We start from the raw sequence: 13,129 nt of genomic DNA, 5'->3' as shown, positions 1-13,129 counted from the left end.
CCTCATTATCCCTTACCTCACTCGAGACCTTCAAGAGGCAGTCACGCAGATCGGTCTCCGTGGGCGACCAGTCGATCTAAAACAGGAGAGAATGACATTACTTCCTGTTATATTATCTCCTGATGAAATAAGTCAAAGTCCAAAAAAAAAAAAAAAAAAAAAAAAAAAACACTCAAAGTGATATATTACTGAACTTTGTCACAAAAATAAACAGTGCTGTCTGTACCGTGAAAATGTGCGCTACTTTTTAAAATGAAATAAATCTATGAATATGAAAATATGAATACACATTAACTATTAATAAATATTAACGTAAATAAAATATATACGTTCAAACTGAGCCAAAAAGTAACACCGCGCATAACAAATATAAACACAGACGTTCATAATTAATAAAAACACTTCAAATAACACGACAGAATCAGTCAGTAGTAGTTTGTTATTTCGCCTCCAGAGGCCGCTCTCGTACTGTATAACGACAGTGCACGCTTCTCATCCACTCCCACAACAGACGCAAGCGGGAAAAACTAACCGGTGTGGGGTTTTTGCCCATGAACGATAGTTCCAGCGATCGGTTATCGGTGCGCGTTAATCAGCAAACCTGATCGATCGGTCGAGCTCTAAACTCTAAAACAAGCACAATCAGACGATGGAGCTATAGTGTGTACAAAGTAGGAAATACATGAACGTTAAACACAGCAGACGTGATCATATCCTGACATGACACAGACAACAATACAGAGCTTGGGGAGTACCGGACCAGCGAGAGCTGGTGACCTGTTGATCCGTCAGCGCACACACGCACACACACACACACACACACCTTGATGCTGAGCTGCAGGCTGACTGCGTCGCTGATATTGAGGGAGAGAACGGCGTCTCTCGCTCCCACGTACAGCATCTCCTCATCGTCGCTCAGCAGGAGAGTGGTGGTGTTATAAACATCAGGAAGAGTGAAGAGCGTAAAAGGCCGACCAGGGCTCTCTGCAACAAGACACACACACACACACACACACACACACACATTAAAATCTGTGCACTTTAACACAAAAAATGTGTTTCTCCACAAAACTGATGCATCCAATGGTAGTGACTGAATCATTCAGTCTTTATAATGCAGCAACAACCAGGAACAGTGTGTACTGGAGGAAAGTAGGGAGGCGTGGCCAGCAAGTGAAGGAGGTGTGGCCTCTGTATCTATCAGTCTGAGTAAAGGAGGTGTGGCCTCTGATCTATCAGTCTGAGTAAAGGAGGTGTGGCCACTGTATCTATCAGTCTGAGTAAAGGAGGTGTGGCCTCTGATCTATCAGTCTGAGTAAAGGAGGTGTGGCCACTGTATCTATCAGTCTGAGTAAAGGAGGTGTGGCCTCTGTATCTATCAGTCTGAGTAAAGGAGGTGTGGCCTCTGATCTATCAGTCTGAGTAAAGGAGGTGTGGCCACTGTATCTATCAGTCTGAGTAAAGGAGGTGTGGCCTCTGATCTATCAGTCTGAGTAAAGGAGGTGTGGCCTCTGATCTATCAGTCTGAGTAAAGGAGGTGTGGCCACTGTATCTATCAGTCAGAGTAAAGGAGGTGTGGCCTCTGATCTATCAGTCTGAGTAAAGGAGGTGTGGCCTCTGATCTATCAGTCTGAGTAAAGGAGGTGTGGCCACTGTATCTATCAGTCTGAGTAAAGGAGGTGTGGCCTCTGTATCTATCAGTCTGAGTAAAGGAGGTGTGGCCTCTGATCTATCAGTCTGAGTAAAGGAGGTGTGGCCACTGTATCTATCAGTCTGAGTAAAGGAGGTGTGGCCACTGTATCTATCAGTCTGAGTAAAGGAGGTGTGTCCTCTGTATCAGTCTGAGTAAAGGAGGTGTGGCCTTTGATCTATCAGTCTGAGTAAAGGAGGTGTGGCCTCTGATCTGTCAGTCACAGAGGAGGAGGCGTGGGTTCAAAGTGAACATTTTCTTCTAAATTAAAATGAAACCGCTTGCACAATTGCTGACCCACACTTTATCACGCTGTAAGTCAGAAAACACTCGTATCGTATTATTTGAGTTCTTACTGAATCGCTGCTGGTTTTAAATGCAGATTAGATTGCTGCTCATATATTGAGATCATTTCAGAGCGAAAGCCACCCCCCCCCCCCCCCCCCCCGAAAGAGCCAAAACATTCACCGAAACTGCTGACAGACTTAAAACAAGCTGCATTTCCTTAAATTATTTATTCACCTTCAATTAACTGCTCATGCAAGACATCGATCATCGGTAATAATATTTAACGATCTGATCGCTATAAATGATTCATTCATCGACACGTTAAACACAGCAGAAACGAAAGTGGAAACTTTTTTTTCTTAAGGGAACAATACGGTAATGACAACGACCGTCATTTTCCCCATGTGGGTCTCTTACAAAGCAACAAAACGCACCGGCAGCCTCTCGGCTCCGTCAGCGCCGCTCTTCCTCATGGAAAAGTCTGGAAACGGCAATCAATACAGAACATTTATAGTTTAAGGAAAGGTGAAGTGGATACAGATGAGCTGCACAACAAAAGAACAGGCTACAATGTTCCTGAAGACATGAAGAGCACATCCACACCGCATCACCGTACACCGACGCATTCGTTATCTCGGGAACGTTGTACAAACGCTTCCAGGCTATTTACAGTTAGTCCTTTAAAAAAAAAAAATCATACACAGACCTTCAACCTACTTCAGATTCTTCTGTAATGATGCGTTCAGCATGAACTACACCAAGCTCACACGCTGGCCCATGGTTTCAAGGGTTCAGGGACAGAGCAAGAAAGATCTGCTCCGACGATAGCGACGGCTGCTGTCACACACACACACACACACACACACACACACACACACACACACACACACACACAGTTCAAATGATTTCGCTCTCGGTTCGTACGTCAATGTGAGGAAATCTGGAGAGCAGCTCAGAGACACGCCCCAAAACATAGAGCTGCTGATAAACTGGACCTCATCACACACCTCCCATCATCCTCAGCACCACGGCTGCTACGGTTACAGCACCTGATGACCAGAAACTCCCATCATCCTCAGCACCTGATGACCAGAAACTCCCATCATCCTCAGCACCACGGCTGCTATAGTTACAGCACCTGATGACCGGAGGCGATACCATGGCATTCAGTCTCATGATAAAATGGTAACATGAGACTATTGGGTTCATAGCTCTCCAAGGCTCACACACACACACACACACACACACACACACACACACACACGCGCTAATATAGGCAACAAGAAACAAAAACTTATAGCTACTAGTTTAGCGTAGCGTGACTGTGGTCGTTTTCGCCTGTGCAATAATTAAACCATGCGAACCTGGAAGCTGTTAGCGTCCCTTACTCATGAACATCACGAGTCTTGCAGCGCCTCACACACACACTCACACACACACACACACACACACACTGCGAAAGTGCAAACGCCACATGCGAAGAAATGCTGTAGAGCAAAGACGCCTCCAAACTTAATGAAATTAAACGTTTCTCCATTTTGGAAACGAGCTGCGAGTGTTACTGCGAGTCTTACAGAAGCACACACGCCTCTTCTGGAGACTTCCACCGCCGCGCTCGCGTCTCATTCCATCCAAAAGTCTCCTACCTCTTAATACTCTGCTTTCTTTACTGACTCACACACACACACACTTTCACATTTACACTTCATGTTGTGCTGGAAATCTAATGTTTGGGAATCGAAAATGTTTCTGTACCGACTCCATAATGAAAAAAAAAGAAGAAAAAAAAAATCTATAACAAAAAAGTTTGTACTAAAATAAATAAATAAATAAATAAATAAATAAATAGGGGGCCTAAAACTTTTGCACAGCTCCGTATATTCAGCTTTGTGTTTTGAAACCAGGCAGCGGTATCATATTAATAGCACCCTGTGAGAAAGTGAGCTCTGAGAACAGGTTCATCCGTTTCGTTAGTCTTCCTACCGGTGGGACATTTAAACCGATCCGTCTACACGTCTGCGGCGACCGCGCGGCGTGCGTAGAGACGGAGTGGGGGTGGTTTCACTGGGTTCGGTGATGACTACGCGAACACAGAGCAGCAACATGTCTCATCGGCGAGTGAATATGAAGCACAGCTTTAAACACTGGGAGCTACTTGTGTGTGTGTGTGTGTGTGTGTGTGTGTGTGTGTGTGTGTGTGTGTACACATGTATGCACAAGTGTGACTTTCCTCCCTAATACGTGCCAATAAAATAAACACGTGTAAACATCCATTTTGTTACATTATGTACTTTTGAGAAAATTCTGAAGTACAGCAAAATAAATGTTTGTGTGTGTGTGTGTGTGTGTGTGTGTGTGTGTGTGTGTGTAGGCAGATTAGTGCATGCACACAGGGCCACTGGGTCAGAGGGTGAAGCACAAGCCTGAACTGTAACACACATCTGGAGCGAGAGAAGTAGAACAGGAAGTAAGAAGCTGATAATCACATCATGTTTACGATCAGATTTCTGATGCATTCGCCACAGATTTCTGATCCGCACGACAACGTGGTGGGTATCCGAGTACAAAATACTTCTAGAAGTACCAGCAGAATCCTCACGACCAAAGAATCCGCACACATCTCTCATTCTAGAAGTAGGAAACAGACCCTGAACAGAAGAGTGAGATTATTCCTCGTCCACTGCGGCGAGGTTGGAGGGTTTTTTTTGTTTTAGATGAGCGACACATCGCACTTTCTTTTTTTATCATCTGTCTTCAGCTAGAACGTCGTGGAACGTCTGCGAGACGAGACGAGTTCGCTCATTTCCTGTCACCACCACTTGTACGTTATGGAAACTAGCAGCATTCTTCTGCAAACAAAATGTTACTATAGAAACGACAGGTGTTAGAATGAGCTCAGTGATGTACAGGGCTGTGGAAACAAAAGTATTTGCCCTGATGTTCCTGATTTCTTCTGTTGTGTGTGTGTGTGTGTATGTGTGTGTGTGTGTGTGTGTGTGTGTGTGTGTGTGTATATATATATTATATATATGTAGAGCATACTAAATTAACACAAAATCTAAGAGAAAACAAAGGCAACCTGTATAAACAATAAATGTTATTTACTGAAGCACAAAATGTTATCCAGTACCGACTGGGCCTGTGTGAAAATGTATTTGCCCCCGTAGTTATTGATTCCTCAAATCTATGGAACTGGGGTTCAGCTGGACTAGACGCAACCAGGCCTGATTACTGCAAACCCTGTTCAATCACATCGACACTTACATAGAACTTCTTCATCAGCATGCAGTTGGTTAAAAGATCTCACCTACTAACACACTGTGGCAAAGCTGAAAGAAATTCCAGAAATGATGAAGTAGAAGGTGATTGATGTACATCAGTCTGGGAAGGGCTACAAAGATATTTCAAAGGCTCTGGGACTCCAGAGAACCACAGCGAGAGCCGTTATCTCCAGATGGAAAAACTCTGCACAGTAGTGAACCTTCCCTGAAGTGTCGACCTTCCAAAACTCCTCCAAGAGCACAGCGACGACTCATCCAGGAAATCACAAAAGAGCCAAGGACAACACTGAAGGACCTACAGGCCTCTCTCGCGTCAATAAAGGTCACTGTTCATGACTCCGCTATCAGAAAGACTCTGGGGGAAAATGTCCTCCATGGAAGAGTGGTGAGGAGAAAACCACTGCTGACCCAGAAGAACATTAAGACTCGTCTGAATTTTGTAAAACACTCCTTGATGATGCTGAAAGCTTTTGGGAGAATGTTCTGTGGACTGAGGAGTCGAAAGTGGAACTGTTTAGAAGACAGGAGTCCTCACAGGGAACATCATACCTACAGTCAAGCATGGTGGTGGTAGTGTGATGGTGTGGGGATGCTCTGCCGCTTCAAGGGCTGCGCAACTTGCAGTAATTGAGGGAAACATGAATTCTGCTCTCTACCAGAAATTCCTAAAGAGAATGTCCGGTCTTCAGTGCGTAAGCTGAAACTCAAGTGCAACTGCGGCAAGACGACGCTCCAAAGCACGGGAGTAAGTCCACCTCTGAATGGCTAAAAAAAAAAAGCTCAATGTAAGTGTTGGAGCGGTCTAGTCAAAGTCCCGACTTGAACCATTGAGATGCTGCGGCAGGACCGTAAGCAGGCAGTTCATGCTCGAAACCCCTCCAGTGTGAGAACCAAAGCACTTCTGCAGAGGGGCGTGGGCCGGAAACCCACCACAGCGCCCTGAAGATCTGATCTCCGGGTATCTGATGAAGATGGCACAACCAGATTTTAAGTTTAAGGGGGCAATTAGATTTTCACACGGGTGATAGGTGTTGGATAACTTTTTTTTTTCCCCTTCGCTTCAACAACAAAAAAAAAAAAACTTTAAAAAATAAAAAAAAAACTGTAGTGTATATTTAACTTTACTTCGTTTGACGATCTCAAGCTATCTAGTAGGAGATGCACACGGAATCGGAAGAAACCCGTGCTGTAAATCTGTCTAGATCACAGCTACAGGAACACCTTCTTGCTCTCTGCAAGTCTTGCTATTTTTAAAGCGAGTGGTTTTTACTTTATTAACACTTCTTAAAGCGTGCTGACCGATCGCGCACTGAAAACGGTCACCGATGACGCTTAACTGCGGAGCTGAGAGACGCCGCCGGCGTGACGGGGATCCACCTCGGGCAGCGTGACTAGAGCGACTGAGGACGAGGGACGTGAGGACTCTCTTCACTCTCTTCACGTCACGCCGTTGAAGGATGTTTTCCCGAAGAGTAGGTTACATGAGGAATAAACAAACTCCACTGGAGGTGCACGGTGACAGTCGGAGCGTGAAAACAGGAACAAAAGTCACCCGACTCGACGTCTCGCGGCCGAAGCGGTCAGACCTCCGCGAGTCGAAAATGCACGGCGTGCGCTTCACAGTCTCACAGCGGTCGGGTTGTCAGACGCGTTTTGCTGAAGCGCTGCGAAAAAAAGACTGAACGCTTCAGCGCTTTTCAACCGCAGCTGCAGCGTACGAGCGATTACCACGGACAACGGCCTCAACGCTGACGTCCAGAGAAACGGAGATCTAATCGACATCTGCAACAGCCGAGTAGATAACTCGGACTACGTCGCTCCGACTACAGAATTAACGGCACCCCTTAAGAAAAGGAGCAAATAAATAAATAAATAAATAAATAAAGAATCCGTTCGATTTTGAATTTCAACATAGAAAAGAGAGTCTTGGTATTTCCCCCCATATGAACTCACAGGGGTGCCAATTTTTATTGCTGTTTTTTGGATAAATGATCCATGAACGTAACTTTTCTGTAAATGAACAAAAATATCAATAAGAAAGGAGAAACACGGTCATCGGCTCCTCCACGGCGGCACTAGGCATCTACGGTTGTGCTCGTAAGTTTGCACACTCCGTGTTATTATTATTAACGATAATTTAAAGAGGGAGATGATGAACGCGGCACGCCCCACTCGACCCTCTGAGAAGAGGACGGTTCGAGCGCTCGACAGATCTCCAACGATCACAGCTGGAGAATTGCGGAAGTTACGGCCGTGCGCAAAAGTTTGCATACCCCTTGCCGAATCGGCAACATCTTAACACTGCTGGCAAAATAAGACGGATCGGAAAAATCCCATTTGTTGTTTATCATCCTGTTCAAAAGTTTACACCCCCCACCCCGAGCATCGGTGTACGAGACGAGCCCCTCAGACGTAGAGTTTATATTCAGAGTTTATATTCGACCCCGACCCCTAACCCGGCGCGGACACGCTGTGGAGGACGTGTCGTCCGTGTGGAAACTCGATGACAGACCCGTGACCTTTTCCTCCCCCGCCGTCCTCCTCGGTGTGCTCGAGGTTAAACATGAGTGGAAAGGTGAGAGCTGGCCTTCCCTCGCAGTGGAACCGTGCACAGGAAGTGGAAGGTCTCTAAACAGTCATGGTTCTTTTTTAAAAAAAAAAAAGACTCATGAATGCGGTGAAGGTTTTGTGGTCGTGTGGCGTTCACTCTTCTCTCGCTCAAGCGAATCCGCAACGAGAGAAGCGTACGTGTCTAATCGCATTCCTCGGTTTATTCGGCTTTATAAATAACAAGTCACTACAATATCACGTGAACGCGCGCCTGTACTTTAAACTGGGTCCCTGGTCAATCAGGTATTCTAACATGAAGGGCAACTAAACCCATTTTCCACACAGTGACCTTTGTAATGTGTGTGTGTGTGTGTGTGTGTGTGTGTGTGTGTGTGTGTGTGTGGATGCAACTCCGTTTCCTACATGGTATAAAATGAAATGCTATTTCGACATTAGCAGATCTAGATTAAAGAAGCCCAAAACATTCACACTGCGTAACTCCAGTACATCAGCGGAGTGACGCTCTCTCGGCGTGAAGCGCAGCGCTACGGAACGCGGCCCCGTCTCTCGGTACGGTGTTGTTCGAGAAACAAACGCGTTGCGCAACCGGACTACTTCACGCATGAGGGTTGAGTAAATTCCTGTCAGAACCTGCACACACACACACACACACACCTCCCGAATGACTCACGTACACCTCCGCGTACCACAGGGCATACTGAAGCGTAAACACAGAGTGTCGAAGATCTGCTGTGTGTGTGTGTGTGTGTGTGTGTGTGTGTGTGAGATAACAAAACCATAAACTTTCCCTCTTTTCTTCACGATAGCACGCGCTCACTTTTACTTTCCTTTCCAGGTCCACGACGGTGAAATCTCGCCACATGGGACGCACATAAATAATGCGACTATTCGCGCTGGCTTCGCGGTCATTTAATGAATGCGTGATTCATTTACTCAGATCGCTAGATAACGACCCAGGACCCTTATTATTAGTGGAGGATCTAAACCCGAGACTAGTCCACTTCTCTGAGGAGCTCATTTCGACTCTAACTATAGCACCCGTTTTGCTTTATTTCAAATCGACCTCGGGCGGAAATTTCCGGACTTTCGTTTCGACTGCAGGAGATGGGATTTCACGATCCTCCACCGAATCTGCAGGGACTAGTTCAGATGTGAACATTCCTGGAAAACCACGAGCACAGCCAAAACACTTCCAAAGAACCGGCTCAAGGACAGCTTCCCCCCCCAAATCCCCCCTCCAATCCCCCCCCCCCCTCCATCCGCAAAAACTACACTGAACTGTTCTCTCCTTCACACAAGAAGTGAAACGTCCTGCCCTGCTGTGGTGCGTTTCTCCGTGCTGAGCGTCTGGTGTGGCATTTTTCCAGAAAGTAGATGTGAAACCCGACACATCAATGAGGAAACGAGGAACCGAGGCGACGAAGCGGTACAGAAATGAGAGAAACACAACCCCGGCATCCTACACCTTTATCTCGGGTGAGCGGTTCGGAGCGAGCCCTGGCCCGATCCTTCCGGGAACGCGTCCGAGTAGTTTCTGATTCGGTCAGAGGACGCCGTCTGTTCCGACGTCCCTCAGGACTCGTACGCTAGGAAGACTACACGCCGTTCAAACCTATTTATTCATGCGTTTAGCATTAGCCACGGAAACCCGTGCCGAAAAGACCTGCCGGAGTTTTATCCTTTACGGTCGCCATTCTGGCTCAAATCTCACGCGTGGGCGGGGCTTAACAGCGCTTCACTCAGACTCCGGAGGCGCACGTTCGGGTCCGCGTTCTAGATGCGGTTCTCTGTATAGCGAGGTTACTTAGTCAGGTAATCAATATTTGAGGTTTTGTCTAGTCCCATACGATTCTTTTTTTCTCTCTCAGGAGCGGCACGGGGCGTCGTAATCCTCCTCGTCCTCGTCGGAGAGAGAAAAACCGATGGGCTGGTGAGGGAATGACTCTACAGCTGCTTTAACCAAAGCCAGAGATGTTCCTCAGCGATAAACAAATACAATAATATACATGTTGTGCAGAAAGAGTCATCGAGGTACAGAAAGAAGAATAAAAACACTTTGTGGGCGGGACTATCATGTTTTTATAGTGGGGGAGGGGCTACTTTAGCACTACAGTAGAACATTACCCAGAATTCACCCTACATCGTACCTGAAATATCCACACGATTAAAGCCACCTCCGTCTATCATTATCTGGCAGAGGATGTGTTACTGCGGTGTCGGCTTTATTTAAACTGCTAGCAGAGCGGAAACTTTAACCGAGGCTTCAGTCAGGAGGTGTGAACCCCCGGAGGAACACGACAGCTCACAGTCAGACAGTCAGGAGGTGTGAACCCCCGGAGGAACACGACAGCTCACAGTCAGACAGTCAGGAGGTGTGAACCCCCGGAGGAACACGACAGCTCACAGTCAGACAGTCAGGAGGTGTGAACCCCCGGAGGAACACGACAGCTCACAGACAGACAGTCAGGAGGTGTGAACCCCCGGAGGAACACGACAGCTCACAGACAGACAGTCAGGAGGTGTGAACCCCCAGAGGAACACGACAGCTCACAGTCAGACAGTCAGGTGGTGTTAACCCCCGGAGGAACACGACAGCTCACAGTCAGACAGTCAGGAGGTGTGAACCCCCGGAGGAACACGACAGCTCACAGTCAGACAGTCAGGAGGTGTGAACCCCCGGAGGAACACGACAGCTCACAGTCAGACAGTCAGGTGGTGTTAACCCCCGGAGGAACACGACAGCTCACAGTCAGACAGTCAGGAGGTGTGAACCCCCGGAGGAACACGACAGCTCACAGTCAGACAGTCAGGTGGTGTTAACCCCCGGAGGAACACGACAGCTCACAGTCAGACAGTCAGGTGGTGTTAACCCCCGGAGGAACACGACAGCTCACAGTCAGACAGTCAGGAGGTGTGAACCCCCGGAGGAACACGACAGCTCACAGTCAGACAGTCAGGAGGTGTGAACCCCCGGAGGAACACGACAGCTCACAGTCAGACAGTCAGGAGGTGTGAACCCCCGGAGGAACACGACAGCTCACAGTCAGACAGTCGGGAGGTGTGAAACTGCTGGGAAACGTTCACACTCCGCCATGGCGTTTCTTATTCTGCAAATTAGACCTACGAAACAAATCGCTATGGAGATAACCGTATTTTTAATGACGTCACCATCAGAGTAAATCGGGTGGAAAACCATCTAAACAGCTGCGTGGTGAGGTTTGCTAGAAGGAAGGCGGGATGGTGAGGGTTTCTGTAACGAGAGCTCCGGCGGAGTTAATCGCGGTCGGTCTCGCGGCCGCGACGCGCGCTGTAAACTGGGACTGACTGGCACGCTGTACCTTCGGCAGAAAGTTCTCTGTGGTTTCCGGTGGATGAGGTCATGCTGCGCAGTTCTGCGTTCGAGCGGTGTTGAAAACCGGGGAATGCCAAACTTCACACTTTGGGGGGGGGAGTGCGCTCAACAAAAGCGGCCAACAAACGCGCGTTTACAGACAGATTCCAGATCGAATCTGTGACATAACGTGACCTTTCACCTTTTCTTCACCCTGCACTAAACTGTCTCTGAACAGCTGTTCAACAATTCATTCATTTATTTATTTATTTAAAACAGAGCTGGAAACACACACACTAATATATACAGCTAAGCGTATACAACTATCCACTGTTTGAAACTAAAGAGCGACGGATACGTTTTATCCATTTCCAGTTACATTTACTGTTGTGGGACGTCCTTAACGATAACGTTCCCGTTCTCGCTTACGCTACAGCAGCTAGAACCCGTGGCTCTCGCACCAGACTCTCCTTTCGTTCCTCTCTCTTTCCTGAAGAACAGAAATAACGCAGCTCGTCATGTTACTGAGAAAAGCGTAAGCGCCTCTGGAGGAGTTACTGACCGTAAGCGCTGACACGAAAGACTCCCTCGGTAAGAGTTTTAAAAATAATTTTAAAAATACATCTCCTTACAGAAAATAACGCTTTACGTATCGACTAAACACTCCCCTTGGTTGGAAATGAATCGTGGTTCGAATTAAAAAGTTGTTTTCCGACTTTTTCAGATTCTCTGCGAATCAACCACACGCACTTAGTAGCGCACTTGCAGGCAACGTGGAGGCGGGGCTTATTTGCGTGGGGAGGGGACACACAAAAAAAAAAAAACAACATATAGCTAATCCTATGAAGAGTTAAAACAACACACGAGAGGAAGAAAGAGAGGACGCGGACATAAGGTTTAGAAAACACTGAAACATGTACACATTTTGCAGAACAAGCCAACCACAAACACACACACACACACACACACACACACACACACACACACACACACACACACACCAGACCTAACCATCTGCCTCTGCAGAACAATCCCGCTATTCATTAAAAAAAAGCCACAATAAAGAAACAAAACAACTTTTTTCACCCGAGTCAGCGGTTTCATGGCTCTGCCTCCTCTTCTTTCTTTTTCACTCACCCAAATAATCGGAACCGGGTCACTTACATTTCCTCCTCTGTGTACACCATTCTTTTTGACCCTTAAATCAACCACTGGGGGGTTTTTTTCAGACAGACAGACAGGCACACACTGAATGAAATGAAAGTGTTCCTGTGCTTTACGGCGATCCTCTTTATACCGTTTACGATACTGTTCCGAGAGCTCTGAGGACCGGGTCATACCTGATGCCGCTCCACTACACGCTACTGAAGATCCGAGTCGTTCCGATACGTTATCGTTTCTATAGTAACGACGTGCGCAGGCACCGCGTGCACGCCGATTACGGTGTGTGACTGTTTTCTGTATGGAGGGAAAGGAGTCTCCAGAGGACTTATTAACCAATTCGTTTTAATCTTTAATTAAACAAGGAGACTGTAACTCCTGGCTGTGGAATACAATCAGAGTAATGAATCACTCCGGGACACGCGGATTCTGGAAAAGAATCAACTCTGATGTGGTGGCAGTGACTCTGTTTCACACAGCGCTTCGTCATACCTCCCTAGTATTGATTACTGTCCTAGAACTGCACTCCTGCAAGTGTTTTCTGCTTCTGAAATGACTTCACGTCCTTAGAAAATAAGGTTAGAATTGAACATAAAGGGAAACATTCGACATCTCGGTAAACTCCAGCGCATTATTCCTCATGCGCCTGAAAGAAAGTCATTGTTAACAACGAAAAGAAAAAAAAAAAACAAGGAAATGCGATTTGGAAGTCAGATGAAAACCGCTGTAACGTGACCCGACGGTCGGCGTCTGTGATGCCGTTCGCTCCCTTGCAGCATCAAAGTCCTTCACTGCATCAATAAATAG

At 46.9% G+C, this 13,129-nt stretch overlaps 2 protein-coding genes across 9 annotated transcripts in view; both read right to left on the bottom strand.

Moving 5' to 3' along the window:
- syt11a (synaptotagmin XIa) overlaps window positions 1-13,129 on the bottom strand; it is a 201,391-nt gene that overhangs the window by 13,572 nt on the left and 174,690 nt on the right. The window lies entirely within an intron of this gene.
- sema4ab (sema domain, immunoglobulin domain (Ig), transmembrane domain (TM) and short cytoplasmic domain, (semaphorin) 4Ab) overlaps window positions 1-13,129 on the bottom strand; it is a 46,571-nt gene that overhangs the window by 13,572 nt on the left and 19,870 nt on the right. For 7 of the 8 annotated variants that reach the window (XM_053684070.1, XM_053684072.1, XM_053684073.1 and 4 more), the window contains 2 exons: window positions 824-984; window positions 17-76 (listed from right to left, as the gene is read on the bottom strand). In XM_053684070.1, the coding sequence (XP_053540045.1) occupies window positions 17-76; window positions 824-984 (221 nt within the window). Of the gene's footprint in view, window positions 1-16; window positions 77-823; window positions 985-2,695; window positions 2,790-13,129 lie in introns of those variants that run through there. The other variant, XM_053684075.1, reaches the window with a different exon arrangement.

This window comes from Ictalurus punctatus, chromosome 12 (assembly GCF_001660625.3).
Source record: "Ictalurus punctatus breed USDA103 chromosome 12, Coco_2.0, whole genome shotgun sequence".
In the NCBI taxonomy this organism is placed as follows: domain Eukaryota; kingdom Metazoa; phylum Chordata; class Actinopteri; order Siluriformes; family Ictaluridae; genus Ictalurus; species Ictalurus punctatus.
Note: the sequence above shows the minus strand (reverse complement) of the source record. Positions and strands in the feature narration are given on the sequence as shown.